Source organism: Haliotis rufescens, unplaced genomic scaffold (genome assembly GCF_023055435.1).
Source record: "Haliotis rufescens isolate VD_foot unplaced genomic scaffold, xgHalRufe1.0.p SCAF_5, whole genome shotgun sequence".
NCBI lineage: Eukaryota > Metazoa > Mollusca > Gastropoda > Lepetellida > Haliotidae > Haliotis > Haliotis rufescens.
This window is the reverse complement of record NW_025964223.1, coordinates 59,375,901-59,396,682: the sequence shown is the minus strand read 5'-3', so window position 1 is coordinate 59,396,682 and position 20,782 is coordinate 59,375,901. Positions and strand designations below refer to the sequence as shown.

Here is a 20,782-nt window from a genome sequence, read left to right as displayed (position 1 = left end):
GTGTAATAAAAATCATGTTTCAAAATACAATCAGAAAATGGATATCTTTTCTTTACTTGTTGTTCAGTGAAGAGCCCTACATTTACCAGGTCATAATGAGTGAGTTTGATTTTACGCCTCTTTTAGCAATATTCCAGCAATATCATGGTGGGGGACACTAGAAATGGGCTTCACACATTGTACCCATGTTGGGGATCGAACCCGGGTCTTCGGCGTAGTCAATTCTGTTTGGTCAATCAGAGGTTTCAAATCACAATAACCACCTCTGATTGAAGCAATCAACTTCCCAATTACCATGGAAGATAATATTTTTAGAAAAGGGCTTTTTTCTCAATCATTTTTGGTAGGCATTTGAAAGGCTTGCATTTTCTTCAGGGGTGACGACTTTGTCAGCTTACAAAGTATCTATGCTACACAATTTCTTGGCCAGTAAAGAAAATGTTACATAACAATGTTTGAGCGTATACAGCGCTGTACTTTAACAGCCTGTTATCAGCGTGTCCATTATTCAAATCGAAAACCAACTCAATGTTTAGAACTCTTCTAATGCCGATCTATATCTTCACCAACACCTACAAGTTCGCGTTTAATTTTATGGTATGGTGTAGATACACATGCCGTGTTTTCAGTGGAGAGCGAGGTTACCTGTAGATTTAACCAAGCTATGTGTCCCAAATTCAATTTAGCGCAGTTAAATCTACAGGTAACCTTGTCCATGAAGATCCGGGTTAGAAGAGGTCTTCAGCAACCCATGTTTGCTGTGAAAGGTGACTATGCTTGTCGTAAGAGGCAACTAATGGGATTGGATGGTCAGGTTCACTGACTTGGTTGATGCATGTCATCGTATCCCAATTGTGTAGATCGATGCTCATCATGTCTATCACTGGATTGTCTGGTCCAAACTTGATACAGGCCGCCATCATACAGTTGGAGTATTGCTGAGTGCGGCGTAAAACAACAAACAATTAGGTAACCTACATTGAAAACACAGCATGTTTATCACCCACTTCATCCTGCTGTCAGGAGTATTGGTTTCCTCCATATCAGGTGAGTGCATACTTCAGGTGTAAGATATTGTCTCCCTACACACTACGGGGGCACAGGTGGCCCAGTGGTCTAAGGTGCTGCGATACGCTGTGCAGAGTTGAATCCCTTCGGCACGCCAGAAACCTGTGATTGTGGGTTTGAATCCCGGTTCAACCCATTTATGTTTCTAGGTTTGTCAGCACCATACCCGTGCTCGTGGGTTCCACCGAAGTGGTCAACGTCCGAGACCTGCTTCACTTCGGGCTTTCCTCCCTCATTAAGCCGACACGCTGTGATATAACTGGAATACTGTTTAAAGCGGCGTTAAACACAACTCACTCACTCACTACCATATGAGTGTATATTTCACAGCTGTAAACTGATGTGGTGCAGGACAATTTTCATCAACGTGGTGGCGGTCCTCACTTTTGCAGACAAATAATTAAAATTGTGAGCATCTGAGCCCAAGCATTTAGCAACACTGGGCACACAATACACACAAAACAAACAATTTCAACTGTAAGTGTTTATTTTTACAAAACTATCTATACAACGCTAGCTACCGTTGCTTTATAAATAACTTGAAACAAGAGAATATGTTTCCAAGTCTTCACCAAATTGATACGTACACAGCAATGAAAAAATAAATATGGAAGTGCAACCTGATGGATATGGTGTCACATGATTGGTGGATTTGTGTATGATGCATGGTCACATGACCTACACAACAACGTTGCTCCGGGGAGTCGCACAACCATCCTAGTTCCGCAAGACAGCCAGAGACTACTCCTGCAGAAAACCAGCTACAGAAAAGCTTAATGAAGGGGAGTGGGGTGGTCCAGTGGTTAAAGCGTTGGTTCATCACACCGATATCACTGGTTCCATTCCCACATGAGTACAACGTCTGAAGCCCATTTCTTGTGTTCCCCTTCATGTAAAACCTACTCATTTGCTGTAATGACCTTTAAGGTTCTTAGAATGTATCTACCGGTAATATCCAATTTGGGAGTTACCATAAGATTCATTCCAGCTCTCTATTAGAAGATTGGAATAATCCTGAACTTACGGGACATTACTTTGCATGCAAACAGCAAGTTTGGAATAAAGAAATACTAGACAAGCAGCTGACTTTGATCAACAAAACAATCACCTTACTACTTCATTATTATCAGAACTCGTTTGGCCGCCTGGCTGTGACGGAGGCGTGGTTCCCCAGTGCAAGTTGTTGCGTTGCCATGGCATTATGAGGACGACACTGACATACTCAATATAGGAAACAAGGTGTGACAAGACAGGCACTCCCAGTCATGGTAGTGTGTACTATCTACAATGAGATCGAGATGCTAATGGTGTTCATCCATGCTTCGCATACATCCCACAGGCACTGAAACACCAATACCGAAAACAGTTCCATCATTATGGGAGCTTCTCACTTTATGAACGGAGGGTGAAAAGAAAGAAAATTCTAACAAAAAAACCAACAACAAACAAGAACAATTTGTTTTATCTGTGGTATATTAGTTGAGTGTTTAATCCTACCTATTGTGTGGTTGGTATTTTTGTAGTCGAGTACCTGTGTTTCGCCCCAACGGTACCTATTGTGCGGTTGAATCTTGGGAGTTGTACCTGTGTCTCATCCTACCTATTGTGCAGGAGATCCCCACTAGGTGGCAGCACCTACACGTGTGGTACCTCCCTGAACGACATTGTTAACACATAAAATTGTCTCATCAACATACTTCAGAATGACTGCTTGAGATTTTGAAATTTATTTTTTTTTGTTTATCAGACAAATATGACTTAAACTAAGTTTCAAAAAGAATATACCGGTTAGCATGATTCTTAACCAATGCTCCTCAATCAACTCTTCATTTTCTCAAAGCAATTAGTAAACTTCACAGGGCCCATACAAGAATCTTTGTCTACAGATGCCCTTGTGACATTGTCCTGAAGGTCTGGTCACCGACTGTACAAGGAACCCATCCAGGAGGGTCGTTAACCAATAATCCCGTACAACATCTCGACATGGTTCCGTGTCTGGGACACACTCGATATTAGTACAGAATAAAAGCCATCTTGTCATTCTTCCTCATCACATTGGTCTCCAGCCTGCCAAATACCTTGTATATTTTTCATTTAGAAATACAATGTATGGCTGAATCACTGCACTGACGTCACACTCAGCCTTTGACATTTGTTTTTCTCTCAGGACATGTTCAGGGGTCCGTTCCACAAAGTGATCTTAGCGCTAAGATGATCGTAACTCCCATACTTTAACACAGGCTTACGACAATCCTAGCACTAAGATCGCTTTGTGGAACAGGCCCCAGAAGACTAGTGGAAACTTTATTTCACTCATCGTCAGAGTTTGCAGCTAGTTCCTTGAACAAACCATAATGCTTACTGTTTACATTATTCCGTTTCAATTTGTGGCAAAATTGAAGCATTGAGACTGGCTCAGAATGATGCTACTAGTCTATGAGTACAACTATTATTGGATTATTATTTGTCCAGCACAATTTAGAAGTCTGGGTATAGCAGATGAGCGTAAATTTCAAAAAGGCTGCGCACTGAAGTCCTTACAATATGGTTCCTCATAAGCGGACCCAGAGGTGTAGGGGTGTGTTCATACCAAAACATATTACAACTTTGTAACTCTTTTCATGATTACTTTCAACAAAATTTACAGAGTTACAAAATGAAAATGTCCAAATCCAAAAACGCACCCCTTTTTCCAAAAGCTCTACAGTTGTTTGTTCATGAGACTCATGTACATATTTTAATAACCTATTTCAGGTAACATTGTATATTTGGGAAGAAAAAAAAGATAAGAAAAGTTGATGACTGAAAACAACACTTTTCAATGTTGTTATATTACGACAAGACGAATACATGATCAGATTGAACAATAAACTTCGACAGAACTAAAACTGTTGATCAGTATCCGTTTGTTAACCATTTGATGTTCAGAAATTTATAACATTTTGTAAAAAGCTACGTACTCATACATAATGGGTGTCATATTGACTTAAGATTTAAATTTGGATTTGATCTCCATGAATTGTTCCAGCCTTATTGGGACAAGCTACTGATGGGCAGCCAGAATGAACATGTCTATTGCACACTGTGATTATATTTGATGGAAGGCTACACAACACTTCCTTAGTCTGATTCCAAGTGAAGTTTCTGATGTCATCTGTCCCAAGGAGTGATAACACCTCTAATCAGTCACTAGCACGGATAACCTGAGTCAACAGAGACTGATAACATGTCGTATACCCCCACTAGGTACATTACATACCCCACACTAGGTATGTGATAACCCCCACTGGGTATGTCATATACCCCACTAGGTATGTGATAACCCCCACTGGGTATGTCATATACCAAACTAGGTATGTGATAACCCCCACTGGGTATGTCATATACCTCACTAGGTATGTAATAACCCCCACTGGGTATGTCATATACCTCACTAGGTATGTGATAACCCCCACTGGGTATGTCATATACCTCACTAGGTATGTAATAAAACAATGTTCCCCAGCAACATATTCAGGCGAAACTACAGCCATTGGCCACAAGGACGTTTACCAAAAGTGATCATCCAAAGGGTTCTGTGCCACTGGCGTAATACAACTTTCATTTTATTTTACTGGTACTTCTTTAAGGATTTGATTCAATTTGTCACATGAGGCTACATGTTATGTTTATACATTTTCTTCTTCCCTGAAAACATTATTTTGAGCAAATTCACTACAGTGCCTTGAGCAGTATGGAGAAAAATAAGACATGTAATTTGCATTTTTCTAAGAAAGAAATATTAGTAATAATGATGATACAATTTATTGTCAATGTTCTTGCAAAAATCAGTGAAATTTTATTACAAACCAAATCTTGAAAATGATTTTTGATAATTTTTGCTTTACAATAAACCCTTTGGAGATCATGATTTTGGAAATTTCCTTATGGACAATTAATTATCTTACACCACCAGGCAATGTACACATCATCAGTGTTGACCTGGTGTGTACTGTCATGACGATATTATAGTTGGTCGAACATTTCTCGCAGCAGCCTTATATACCATTAGTTCACCAACTTGGAATTAAAACAATATTTTTTTCAAAATGAACTTCAAACTTACAATATGGCTGTTGTTTTGCAGTTAATAAATCCATTAGCTAAATAACTCCCGTCAGAAAAACACGCCGCATTAATACCTCAAAGTTGCATATTAAAGCTCTCACAATGTCATGGACACTATAGCCGTAACACTATTTGGCAGTTATAGAATATTAATTTGCACTGTTGAGCATACAGGTAATAGTTGATTTTACAATTCTATGAAAAACAGCATAAAGTATATCCCTGTTTTGTTAAAAATCCACTTAAAATATTTCACGCATAGAGATAATTTCTGAATGAGGTGTTTACAAAAACATGACATCAACAGATCTGTACAAAAACATGGTAACATTACAGCGACGCCAGGATTGCTACCAACTCAGTTTGTGCAACAATTGAAAACCCAGACATTTATATTATGTAACTGAAACATAAAAAAAATACTATTAATTATTTCATTTTTTTTATAAACTACCAGAAAAACTTAGGACAGAAGAACAGGAGGGTATTTTGATCAGTGAATACAATGAAATATCTGACAAACAAAAAAACCCCCAAATTTACTAAACTGTACACACTCGGCTTGATCATGTTTCTCCCTTCTGGTCAATGTTTGTGTGGGTGAAGTTTCTCCTGCGACAGCACAGTTCATTCACGACACATTAAGTCTGTAAATTGATCACAAGACCATCACAACTAATATACAACAGAAAGTTCAACCTATTACGGGTCTGTAAGTCATATGTAGTCCAGGGCCCCGTTCCTCAAAGCGATCTTAGCGCTAAGGTGATCGTAAGTCCCATACTTTAACATAGGCTTACGGTCATCGTAGCGCTAAGATCGCTTTGAGGAACGGGGCACAGACCAACCAGTGCTCCCTCACCTGGCAGAGGTAAGCACTCTTCTCTATGCATTTGATAACAGAACTTAATGAGTAAATGCGTTTCAAGATATAAGCAGTAATAGAAAAGAAATATTCTTGGGAGTAGTAATAAGTATTTGTGTATTAACAATATCAAGCCACTGACAAAAGGAGAAGACAATATTCAGACAATATTCAACAAACTTTATCAATTGCTTATTGTGTCCATTAAACTCTTTTGAAAAATGGACAAGATTTGGTTACGAAAAAGACTAGGCATTTATTGAAACAACAAAGATCCTCTTCAAAACACAGTACTACTACACAAAGAATCATTATACAAAACTGTTTAACACTAAAACTGGCATAGCAAATGAAGTTTGAGGAGATTATTGCGGTGTTGCAGTGACAGCCCCACAGCCACACGTTAATGCTATCCACTCACAGGTAGCCGTGTATCAATTATGTCCCGTAACATTATGCAGACAAATTACACAGGGATGCTCCTTCCAATCAAGGTCCAATTCCTTGCATGACATACAAATATTTATACCATCCTAATATACCATGTATAAATCTTGTTCAGCTCGGTGTGACTAACAGCAAAATGAGGAAATAGGGAAGAGTACAGCTAAAAACATCTGCACATATCTCTTAACGTCCTTGACAGAAAAGCTGGTGCAGGTGGTTTCTAGATGTTTTACAGTTCTCTCCTTGTCTAAGTCGACCAGTAAGTTTTACTGGACTCCGATTCAGCAATCTGGCTCACATGAGACTAACACAACCTTTAATACTGAACAGTAACGTAGAAGGGATTATCACCATGACACAATATCCTTAAACGACAATTTGCATAGATAGAAAGATGTAGGACAATTGTAATCCATTTTGTCGTGCGTTTTGGTATCATTTCATCCATAACTGAGAAAAAATCATTCTTGACTGATGTAATGGCAGCTAGTGATCTATGTCATGGCGCAATATACAAACCCAAGTTGGTATTTATTCAACAGCGACCAACAAACTGCTTAATTTCATATTCTGCAACAGCATCAAGTTACAAAAAAGAAAAGAATCACGTAAGCATGAAATCATTCTCTTAAATGGAAATCTGCCAACTGAAGTCTGCAAGTGAATATTATTTATCATTATCTAGGGAAATATAATTACTGTCCAACCTAACGAGCTACGATGCATGAAGACTGGCTGCTTCTCCATCGCCTACTCACGTGATGTTGGTCTTGTTCTTCACTCAGCAACAATGTAATGATTACACAGCTACATCGTCATGGAAACATGTCATCGACTTAGCAGTACCTTTATTCGCTACACCAAAACAAAGTGTGGTTTTGTTGACTGAAACCGCCATCAGATCTGACAGCCTCTTTCCACATGGGGATATGGTGTTTTTTTAATATATCAACACATCGTTTCACCTACCAACATAAATAAAACATTTTCTATTTCAAATCTTCATCCATACTGTGAATCCCGTCAATGTGGAAATGTTTGACTACGATGTGGAAATGTTTGACTGTGGTGTGGAAATGTTTGACTACGATGTGGAAATGTTTGACTGCGATGTGGAAATGTTTGACTGAGGTGTGGAAATGTTTGACTACGATGTGGAAATGTTTGACTGAGGTGTGGAAATGTTTGACTACGATGTGGAAATGTTTGACTGTGGTGTGGAAATGTTTGATCTAACATCACTATTTGTTTTATGTGTTGCTTCTAACCCAACATTTCAACGAATGGTTACAAAACACCCCTAGGAAAGTCAGCAACACCAAGTCACATGGTACTGCACTGTTGAATCAGGCCAGTAAACCTAACTGAGTGAATAAATTTGCTTTTATGCCGCTTTTAACTGTATTTCAAGTGAACTGATGCAGGTCCTAGATATTTGGTGAATCCCACGGACATGTGTATTGTACTATCAAACCTAGCAACATAATCAGGGCAAACCAGGATTCAAACGTATTCCAAAGGGATGTAATTCTGTATTGCAAATTGTGGCGTTTTCGAACTTGCCACCCATGCACCCTGCCGGTAAAACTGAAGCATTCCTTGAAAGTCTCTGGTGTGAAAAATCTGTTGCTCGGGAAATGTTACTACTACTTTAAGGGAATAACATGGCGAGATACATTTCGGGACTTACTAGGTCAACCTCAGGTGGAGAACTTAAAATATTGAAAAAAATCATTGATTAGTTATTAAAATGAACTATTTTTATATTTCATTCATGTCTGAAAAAGTTGCATGATCAACAAAATCATGCACACCCACTCTACAATAAACGATCCCCCTTACAATAGATGATCACTTCTACAATAGTCAGACTACCCTACAATAGATGGTCCCCCCTACAATGGATGATCCACCCTACCATAGACGATCCACCCTACAATAGTTGGTCCCCCTACAATAGACGATCCCCCTACAATAGACGGTCCCCCCTACAATAGACGATCCCCCTACAATAGATGGTCCCCCTACAATAGACGATCCCCCTACAATAGACGATCCCCTTACAATAGACGATCCCCCTACAATAGACGGTCCCCCTACAATAGACAGCCCACACTACAATAGACGATCCCCCTACAATAGACGGTCCCCCTACAATAGACGATCCCCCTACAATAGACTGTCCCCCTACAATAGTTGGTCCCTATACCCACAGATGAAAGACAAGAAATAACATGTTCCCATTCTGGGCAGATCTGGATGAGTGGGGTGGACATCCTCTGTCATCTAGGGTACTTTATCTCCGTTCTATTATGATAAATGCCCCGGACCCCTGAGGATATCATCAGGGGGAACTTTGGTTCACAGCGGAAAGTAGCAAACTGCCCTCTCAGCAACATCAGCATCGCAGCAGTTCTAATCAGCTAGACGAACAGAAATAGCGAAACAGCAAAAGACCGCTCAGAATGTGAGATAAGTTACATGCAAACTTGGAGAAGATACAGAACAGTTTGTATAATTAAATCTACAGAAAAAAAAAAAATCTCTTACAACACGGTTGGATATATGTTTGAAAAAATAAATGAAAACATTTGTGATAACATCCTTAACTTGACCCACTTAATACTTTGTCAGTATTTATCATTTTAGCTGTGATGCTCAAATTATGACGGACACAAAGAAGTCCACAAACACTGCAGACCTCCATCAACGTGGCCAACGTGGCCTAGGTATATACAAGTAGGCTATACTCAATATAGCTGGAGAATAGGTGTCCCGACAGAACATCAATTAAGATGAAAAATCAGATCATAGGTACCTAGTAATATATTTTCTATCCAGTCCAAGACTGATTTAAAGCTAACATGGTAAAGTATCGGTTTTATGACCAATTTTACAATTGATGTGCAAAATGATTTTCAGCTTAAGACATGTTCTGTTCCGACACCGGAGGCACTGATGACAACATCTATTTACTTTTTTAAAATAAAACCAGATTATCTGTACACAAATATAGTTTTCGTATTTACATGAAACTCATCAAGGATTGTTTCAATTTACACTTGATCAAAGACACCCTGGACCTACCATTGTGATGGTTCTACATTGAGACGCCCACAAGCAAGGACACGTGTCCTGGCCTTGTGATACCGGTTGACATAACGTAAGGCTAAAAATAAATATTCTGAGTTCTCAGGCACTGTGTGGATCAGCACGACAGCCCAACTTGATGACAGTGTATTTCTTCGTAATTAAGACAATGAACATTCTTAGACCTGAGCAGCACACTTATTTACACTGCATCAAAACAGTTTACCTGCTGTGATCAATTAATAACTTTTATAGAGCCTAGGTCACCGTGGCTGACCTGAGTAAGTAAATTCAAAAAAAAAAAAAATAAAAAAAATAAATAAAAAAAATAAAAAATAAAAAAAAAAATAATAAAAAAAAATAATAAAAATAAAAATAATAAAAATAAAAATTAATATAAAAAAAAGAAAGTAAAACAAACATTTTGATATCAATTGCATCTTGCTAAATGTCTACATAAATGGTGACCAGGATTCAGCTATAACTTGTTCTTTCACAGAAAAATGGAAAATACAACATACCTACTTTTACGTATGTCATGGCATGACAGAGTAACTATTGTAATATGAAAGAATTGTGTGGTCCTTAACTTTGGTTTGCGCTCTATGGTAGTCTGTTGGAGTATAAAGGATACTATTTAAAAAATGTTCCCATGGAAACTATATAAATGGAGACATTTCAACAGACTTGAATAAAAAAACTGCAGGACTGTCTAGATCGAGTTCACCTCATGGTTCTGATAAAACTTTGAAACTTAATTGTTTTTTAAATGCTGCCAAAGGATGAATTGTCACAAGGGGTGTCACACGGCCTGAGAACCAGCAGTTCATCCTACAGATCGTCATACAGTAGAGAACACGTGCTATACAGTACTACACAACAAAATACCCACAGTACATTCTCATTTCAAGAATAACATTTGGCCAGACCAGTTTGTTTCGTGTGATTATGGATTTTCTAGGCAAAAGTCACTGACTCAGGAGGCAAAAAATGAAATTGTTTTTGTGGTTGACAGGAGGTGAGTTACTAAGCGAAAAGTAACAATCATCATCTCATGCTTTCCACAAGACTAGTTGTGTGTTGTTTCATCTTCAACAAAGACGATGTATTTCGGACACAACAAAGGTGTTCGAAAAATGCATGGAATCAAATGGAATTCACAGTATTTGGGCGGAAGAGAGGGCATTGAAAAAGATTACAGCACAGAAATTGGTCTGGCCTTATAAAGAGTTTTCCTTAAATGTTAACATTATTTGTCCAAGGTTTAACTTTCACATGGTTTTATTGTGTTGCATGTAAACCTTACCACAAATAGGTTTTGACATTTTGAGACTGGTTTCATTAAGAGTCAATATTACTGCTTCAATAAATGAATTGAAAATAAAATGGACAAGATGGTGTTTACAAATCAAAGGAAATTCAATATGATACAGATGGTATTTTGTTCGACATTAAGGGCTCATAAGAGAGGATATTCCTAAACTGCTATATTCAATAATTCAAATTCTAAAATAATAAATAGTACATAAGGACTCATCCATCAATTAATATACAAGTTGATTAAAATGAATTTAAAAATCAACTAACAATGCACTGACAATAGATCCAACACTGAACTCCTGAACCGGTGAAATGGACTTCTGGAAAACTGTTGGTAAAACATTCATAACACAAGACTTTAACAACTAAACATTGCAAAAAGCTAAAAGCACTAAACAATGACATGAAAACACAGTGAACACTCGCTACAGTATCTGCAACACAATCCTATGTCAAGGACAACAATAACAAGACAAACAGTCTCCATACAGGCTCACACACTCTTTCACACATGTACGTAGTTGGGTAATTGCACTGTTGCATGCTGGGAAGGTATTATTTTCGGCGATGTTTTCGGAACCTATGGTGCCTGTAGAGGGAGGGATGGAGGTTTGCGGTAGAGTCTCGAGGTAGCTGGGTAAGTGGAATGACTCTTTGTGACTGTTCGCTGACTTGAGATTCAGGCACCCATACATCCGGCAAACTGGAACGAGAGACAGGGGATGGTAATGCTAAACGTTAACACAAACCTACTGCCGATGAGATTCTCAATTTCTTACTTTTTTCAAACTGAACAAATCTGTTATGAGTTACATTACATGGCTATTGAATGGGTTAAATAACAATGCTTTATAACGAAGGGTGACATCCTCCCTCATGAAGTAGAATAGCAATTACCATTCAACACTAAAACTACAAGCATATGTTGAAAACATCCTGAATGACCTCGTAGTTAATTTATCAAGATAACTACCATTTTTGGGAATTAAATTTGAAAAATTAGCCCATACACTTCGAAGGATAGATTTGGATGGCAATATGTGAGTGTTTTCAGACCAACAGGTAAACAACCTATGCACCTTCAGGCTTGAAGCTTATCAGGGGAGATAACTCTGCCATGCAGGTCAACCTACACATCCACAAGTCTACACAAAGATAGGTTTGTCTTATCACCACATAATGAACTGCTAGAATGAATTTATTGAACGCCTCCTTGAACTATTCTCTATAACATATATTCAGACATCCTATTTACTCAGTCTATATAACATATACTCACATGTCCTCTCTACCCAGTCTATATAATATATACTCACACGTCCTCTCCACCCAGTCTATATAATATATACTCACATGTCCTCTCTACCCAGTCTATATAACATATACTCACATGTCCTCTCCACCCAGTCTATAATATATATACTAACATGTCCTCTCTACCCAGTCTATATAACATATACTCACATGTCCTCTCTACCCAGTCTATATAACATATACTCACATGTCCTCTCTACCCAGTCTATATAATATATACTCACACGTCCTCTCCACCCAGTCTATAATATATATACTTACATGTCCTCTCTACCCAGTCTATATAACATATACTCACATGTCCTCTCTACCCAGTCTATATAACATATACTCACATGTCCTCTCTACCCAGTCTATATAATATATACTCACATGTCCTCTCTACCCAGTCTATATAATATAGACTCACATGTCCTCTCTACCCAGTCTATATAACATATACTCACATGTCCTCTGGGGTCCAGTGGAGTAATACTTTGATTTTTCCTGATTCTTCAGTTCGCTTTGCGATGACCTGCAACAGGCATAAGTCAGTGTCAACACACAAGGAATGATTCTACCGATTCAACACCCCCTACCCTCGACACCCTCAACATCCCCAGCCCCTCGACACCCCACCGGTCCACCACTCCACTCCCTCTCCCATACCAGTATGTCCCCTGACTTGCAGCACTGTGAAATGTGACAGAGTAAGGTGGTCCCCTCAACACTCCCTGCCCTTCACCTTGACCCCTGACATCCAGCCGGTCCACCACTCCGCTCCCTCTCCCATCCCAGCACCTCGACACCCCACCGGTCAACCACTCCGCTCCCTGTCCCATCCCAGCCCCTCGATACCCCACTGGTCCACCACTCCACTCCCTGTCCCATCCCAGCCCCCTGACACCCCACTCCACTCCCTGTCCCAACCCAGCCCCTCGACACCCCACCGGTCCACCACTCCACTCCCTGTCCCATCCCAGCCCCTCGACACCCCACCGGTCCACCACTCCACTCCCTGTCCCACCCAGCCCCTCGACACCCCACCGGTCCACCACTCCACTCCCTGTCCCACCCCAGCCCCTCGACACCCCACCGGTCCACCACTCCACTCCCTGTCCCATCCCAGCCCCCTGACACCCCACTCCACTCCCTGTCCCACCCCAGCCCCTCGACACCCCACCGGTCCACCACTCCACTCCCTGTCCCATCCCAGCCCCCTGACACCCCACTCCACTCCCTGTCCCACCCCAGCCCCTCGACACCCCACCGGTCCACCACTCCACTCCCTGTCCCACCCCAGCCCCTCGACACCCCATCGGTCCACCACTCCACTCCCTGTCTCACCCCAGCCCCTCGACATCCCACCGGTCCAACACTCCGCTCCCTCTCCCACCCCAGCCCCCCGACACCCCACCGGTCCACCACTCCACTCCCTCTCCCATCCCAGCCCCTCGATACCCCACTCCACTCCCTCACCCATGCCATCCCATGTCCCCTGACTTACAGCACTGTGGAATGTGACAGAGTGCGGCGGTCCCCTCAACACTCTTCAACACCTTTCAGCCTGACCCCCAACATCCCACTCCCTATCCCACCCCAGCTGTCCCTCCCCTGACTTACAGCACTGTGGAATGTGACAGAGTGCGGCGGTCCCAGGACGTCTAGCTGTGTGCGCTGGGTGAGATCTTCTAACTCTTGCTGCAATCTAGCCATGATGCAGTTGTCAAAGAAATCGCCTGTTCGAGCTGAAAAAGGAAGCAATAAATAAGTCATCATTGTTCAAATCAAGGCATACATTAGATAGTGTATCACAGTGTTACAGTCTTGCATAAGTTTGTGTATAACCCAATGAACATGACGAATGGGACGTCCCGTCGGCGGCAGCATCAGGATGACGCATCACTCGCCTCCCACATAGACCCACTGGTTAATACCGGAGGAATTAAAGGAATGAAGAACAGTACAGTCTGCGAGTGTCACAAATAACACGCTTTCCACAAACATCCACCTTTAGTGTGTCAAGGTTAACTCTTCATTACTACTTCATCACAGATCTGACACCTCTAAGTTGACAGCAGCAACAAGGCACTGTAGCTCCCTACATTCAGTACTGCTCATCAAATACTTCAGTGTGAGTTGAATGTTAGCTGAACTCTTCAGCTGTGGGTGGGTGGAGTGAGTGAGTGAGTGAGTGAGTGAGTGAGTGAGTGAGTTTGGTTTAATGAAGCTTTGATATGTGTTTCCATTATATCCTGGGGGTGTCAGCTTGACGTGGGATTAAAGCCCAGAGTGATGCAGGTGTTGGACGTTTACTATTTTGGTGAAACTCACAAACATGGATATGGTGCTGATAAACCTAGAATCAATATCAGGATGAACACTGTTAGAAATTGGCATTAGTCCTATAGTCCTTGACAAATAATATATACCATAGTTAAGGTACAATAAGGATTAGTAGAAATTTGCCCTTTTTAAGGGTTTTTATACATGTTATCATTGAAAGGACTAGTGAACTAAAACTGTTAGTTTCTAACGTTGATGAATCTGGGATATCAAAACCACAACCATAGCTTCCTGGCATACCAAAGGGATGCAACTCTCCACAGCACCACCCGTGCCCCAAGGCGTAACATGATTGAATTGGTGACAAAAGGTAGGATTTAAAATCAACTAATTCCCTGTTACAAAATCAAAATATAAACCTGCATAAAAGTAAAAGTTTCTAAATGACAGGCTAATTGTGATTATGCAGAAGAAAATACATCACATATAACCTTTCCCAAAAGAAGCTTCAGACGAAATACAATAATAAAAAATTGAAGTAATTGTTATATTTTCAGTATTTCAACATTCATTTTTCGCTATGTTGTGTCTGAGTTAGAACAGGAAGTGTGTGAACTAAGAAAGGTTTATTCCGATGTCTCTGGACAAAACATACACCGGCGAGCACGGTGAAATAGGACGTAGCTCTCCATGTAACTGCTGCTGGTTAACTGGTTGTGTAGGACTCGGACTCATAACGAACAGCAGGGATTATAGCTCAAGCCCCATAGTGATAACAACCTCTCACATTGTATGATAACATCAATATTCCATATGCCACATGATCAATACAATGCCAGGTCATCCTGACCTAAGAAGGGTAGTGATACGCAAAGTATCCTCTGGGGAATAACCGGCTTATAGGAAATACAAACAGCCAGTAGGAACCTGAGGAGTGTCGGTACAATGTTCACAACACACAACAAAGTACTACAAAGTCTGTCCTGAGTGAGGATGTGGAGAGAGGCTGCTGATGCCTGGTCTGCTTCACTGTCCAGGATTGCCTTGTTCATTATCACTAGTATAGGATGTCACTTGTCATATTTCAGAAAATCAATGTTCCATTAACACTTCACCCACGGATGCTTCCAAACTAGAACACAGCTTCACACCTTAGTCAGCATCCTTTCTAATCTCATTGTAAAAACTACAAAAAATAAACTCCCTAAAAATACTGGAACATCTTTACTTTTGATTTGTTGATGTGTTATTCACCTATAAAGGTCTGGGGGACTAGACATCTACTGTTATTCACCTATAAAGGTCTGGGGGACTAGACATCTAGTGTTATTCACCTATAAACGTCTGGGGGACTAGACATCTAGTGTTATTCACCTATAAAGGTCTGGGGGACTAGACATCTAGTGTTATTCACCTATAAAGGTCTGGGGGACAAGACATGTAGTGTTATTCACCTATAAAGGTCTGGGGACAAGACATGTAGTGTTATTCACCTATAAAGGTCTGGGGGACTAGACATCTAGTGTTATTCACCTATAAACGTCTGGGGGACTAGACATGTAGTGTTATTCACCTATAAACGTCTGGGGGGACTAGACATCTAGTGTTATTCACCTATAAAGGTCTGGGGACAAGACATGTAGTGTTATTCACCTATAAAGGTCTGGGGACAAGACATGTAGTGTTATTCACCTATAAAGATCTGGGGTACTAGACATCTAGACATCTAACCAACACGCAGAACACTTGAATGATTTTCAACTGAACCACTGTTCAGTGAAATAGGTACACATTTTTACATATTTTATGAATTATTCATGATCTTCACCAGCTGTTGCCATCTACATGAATATTACATGACAATATCTCGATTGCATGGTGTCAGTACCCTTAAAGTAAAATCGCCCGCCTGTCAAACTGAGGACAGGGTTCGATTACGTACAATGTTCGAAGCCCATTTCTGGAGTCCCTTGCCCAGAATATGCTGGCTATTGCTAAAAATTGGACCAAAAGTCTTCTCACACAAATAAAAAACCCAAAGGAATAATTAATTTAAAAAAACAACATTTTTATGAATTGATATTGTCCTTAAACCCTGAACGGTGTGATAAAGCTGACATAATTGCCTGTGCTCATAATGCTTGATCGAAGTCAGGTTGTTTATATTTTAGGATCGTCTACACTGGTGGGGCCCACTTGACCAACATGTGGCGGCACACTATAATCAAGTGTCACACTTACGTCTAACTTCATAACACCACTTCTGCAGGTACTTGGAAGTGAAACAAACAGTTGCTTTGGGGATAAGATGTTGAAATCAAAGAGCTCTTGAATTATTGCTGTCAAGTGGAAACATACTTTTGAATATACTTTTATTAAATCAGTTTCTATTCTTACTGACTGCTAACACTATTGCTACTAAACATTGGATGGGAACAAAACAAATTATTTTTTAGCAGACAGTTGACATGTTAATGGATAAAAGTAAAAAAGTAGCAGCTTCTGAGTGAGTTGGGTTTAACTCCGCTTTTAACAGTATTCCAGTTATATCACGGCATGTCAGCTTAATGTGGGAGGAAAGCCTGAAGTGATGCAGGTCTCAGACGTTTACCACTTCGGTGAAACCCACGAGCACGGGTATGGTGCTGACAAACCTAGAAACATAATCGGGGCAAACCGGGATTCGAACCCACTATCATAGGTTTCAACTCTGCACAGCGAATCGCAGCGCCTTAGATGACTGGGCCACCTGTGCCCCAAGCAGCTTCTGAAGCATTTTGCCTAAACCATATATTGAGAGAAGTCTTCAAAACATTTGCCATACAAGTCTTTAAATGGCATTTAGAAGTGATACACATAAGGGAGAGAGTTTATGGATGTCAACTTCTTTATCATGAGGATAACCTCTAAAGTTTAACACAAAACTATTGTTACAGACTCTTTGACTGATTTAAAATACTTTTTAAAGCATAGTCTGGAATGGAAGTCGCCAATTTGAAACTAGTGCCACAATGCTTAGGAAGCTGCTTTCTTAGTGGCTAATGTCGACTTCCTGTTAGTAATTTCATTGGTCGGTCAAAGTTTGCGAATGGTCGTTCTGACATGACCTGTAATGGGATGTCCTCAGCGGTAGCGAGAACTTGTATCCGATTTTAATGAGATTGAGGTAATCTAGTCATGTGACTAATCCTGTTTTGTTTAATTAAAGCAGTAATTGTTTATTGTTAAGCAAGTTTATCTCTGCTTCTGTTGAAATATGCAGCTACTAGCTGATTCGTCTCGCATCAAAACACAGGCTGTGTAGTCGCGGGCAGATGACCATGGAGTACCCTTATCACAGTCGGATTAACGAGACTGATTAGTGAGTGATTTCAGTAATTCATTGCAAATTAGGTGTGTCGGAGTCGGAGCGCAAGACTGTCGGATTAACGGGTCTAAATAGCACTGATTTAAACGGTTCCAATCATTTGTGTTGGATAAAGCCGATTGTCAGTTTAACAAGACTTGACTGTACTCAGAAATGTTGTGTTTCCCATAACAAAGAAGTTGACATCACCTGATGAAGGAGTACGTATATACTCTGAAACCTTGTGTTCCTCATAATAAAGAAGCTGACGTCGATAAATTCTCTTCCTAATTTGCCATACAATCGTACAATGTGTTTCCAACTCCAAGACTGCCATTAACTTTAAACCCAGCCCACTAATCCCTGTAAGAAAAGCAACTTCCAGATACTAGTATCAGGACACCTTAAATAGAATATCACAATGGAGCCGACTCTTCCAAAGATGTCATTTATCCTTCTGTCTTAGCCCAGCCCCTATCATATGAAGATATGTTCTGTCATCACCGCTCATATGAGATAAGCTGGCGGCCAGGTGTGCATCATAAACCAATCAGACATAATGACATGTTTGTCAACCTTACACTGGATACTGCTTTAGGACAGTGGAGACTCTCTGGGCAAACAGCCTCTCGTTACCTTGTAATGTGCTTCAGTAAGTCTTGCCAATAAGTCTGTGTCCTCTACGCTGTATTTAACGCAGACCCACTCGATGCTATTTATATCTATTTTTTTGTCTACCTGCTTTGACCAGAAGTATCACCTGGTGACAGGTGACCTCATTATAACACCCACATGGTAATTACCCTATTATAATGCCCTTAAGGTATAACCTTTGTAATAGTGTGTATTTGCAGATAGTGATATCAAGGTTCATTGAACAATATCATGTCAGAAAGCTCCTTGTTTATTGATAACAGGATTTTAGGAACAGAATGGATCTTTATCAGATGATAAATATGTAAATTATAAGGAATAGGGGGTGTCCGTAAATTAATAGTTACAGTAATTAAAAAAATCTGGAGCAAAATTTTCAAAAAAACCCTTCTTCCTTCAAAATTGTATCAGTGACCATTCATCCCCCATTTAGGCAGGTGTGTCAGTGATTGACACCAGCTGATAGCATCACAGGTATTGATACTCTCAGCAGGGTTGCAGCAAGGGGGATGAGGCGGCCTCCTCTGTGTCGGACAATGACACACCTACCTCACCTGTGTTGTCACCTGTGTAACTCAAGTGCCGTGGACCATGATACCAGGTGGATCATTGATTAGAGGCAACCATTCCATGCAAAGAAAGGAATTGTAATAAAAGGGTTATGGATTAACAGATGGACAGGTAAATTTATGAACCAGAAAATCAAGAGAAACAGATAAGTATCGATGTATTGGAATAACAGGGGAACCAGGTAAATATTGACCGATAAATATGATTGTCTGATCCATTTAGTCAACTCTTACAACAAACCTAGGTATCGGGGGATCCATTCCAACAACAGTGAGTGAGTATGGTTTTACACCGCTTTTAGCAATATTCCAGCAATATCACAAAGGGAAACACCAGAAATGGGCTTCACACATTGTACCCATGTCGGGAATCGAACCCGGGTCTTCGGCGTGACAAGCGAACACTTTAACCACTAGGCTACCCGACCGCCCCTCATTCCAACAACAAGAGCAGGCTGCATGATACAGCGGCCACTAGGACACCAATACCTACCAAATCATCTATACTTAGGTACACACGATACTCGAATTGTCAGTTTGTGACATCGCAATACGCTATAAAAAGAACAGGAACTAATAGTGTTACCTTCCGTTATGCAGAAGTAGAATAACGCCACTTGTAAGCATGGCAGAACACAAGGACGTGGAGGCTGAGGACGTGCTGACTAACTGTTACATTTACTAACCATCCATTCATTTAAACCTGTTTTGTTCTTGTGGTTTTCTTTGTTAAAAATAAATAGATGCACAAAGAAAGATGTTTTAGAGCTGTAGATATTTCAGATATTTCATCATTTCTTACTATTTGATGTAGTGTATCATGATACCAGTAGTAACGTCAGTCTGTGATACGAATCATATCGCAAGATACCAGGCGATACTCAGCTCTATCAGCCACTGTTCTTTATTGACAGTAAGCCATGGCTATCATGCGTACTACCTTATGACCTTACAGACACTGCTGTATAATTTACCACCAGAAAAACAACTTCATCGAAGTCGGCATAGGTTAGTATACAGCGGTCAGGTGTAAGGATCCTACTTTTCTTGATCTCCTCATTTTGTGTATGTGGTCAAAATGTTTTAAGTCGTCTAGCCCAAACTTGGCTCGAAGCATCCTCTTCCATAATTTTATGCCATAATATGAGCTATCATTAGCTGAGCTTAGACTGCACAGAATTTTACTAGACTTGGGCTTCAGGCTAGCGGATAAAGTCACATATTTAGTATGATTGTCAATGACAGTCCTCGATATACGTGTCAGATGAAGCTTGGCCATCCATGCCACTTGGCTAGAGAAGGTTTCATGTACATTCATTCAGTGTTTGTCTCCACGGTAACGCCAGCTGAAAAATGCTTTAACCATGGAAACATGACAGGTGTATGTTTCCACTGACAACAGACTCTTCATCGCTGTCACTTACACACTTGCAAAAGCAACTTTTGCTTAACATACATTTTTTCTTTCCTCTAACTGAAAGTTTCTCACTAAATATGTTGGAAATAGAATTCCTGCTCTAGTATCAAGCAAAGATATTGTATAATGTTCTTTAAAACCTTTCAGCTGCACTAAACATTTATCCTACTTCAACAGAAGTTGCATGGACATTTCAAAAGCTGTACCTAAAAGTGAGGTTAAATGGGGTCTAATGTCATGTTTAAGATCACTGCCTTTATATAGCAACGTGCATGCATGTGTGTGTGTGGCTGTTTGTCCCTCTTACAACAAGTATGGGT

General features: G+C 40.3%; 1 protein-coding gene across 1 annotated transcript in view; it reads right to left on the bottom strand.

The window, feature by feature from the left end:
• Positions 1–1,537: 1,537 nt before the first annotated feature.
• LOC124140331 (zinc finger protein aebp2-like) overlaps positions 1,538–20,782 on the bottom strand; it is a 66,576-nt gene continuing 47,331 nt past the window's right edge. Inside the window, exons 3-5 of the mRNA XM_046507861.2 lie at positions 13,814–13,938; positions 12,658–12,725; positions 1,538–11,600 (exon numbers count right to left, since the gene is read on the bottom strand). Coding sequence (XP_046363817.1) covers positions 11,453–11,600; positions 12,658–12,725; positions 13,814–13,938 — 341 coding nt within the window. The 3' untranslated portion in view covers positions 1,538–11,452. The remainder of the gene's footprint in view (positions 11,601–12,657; positions 12,726–13,813; positions 13,939–20,782) is intronic.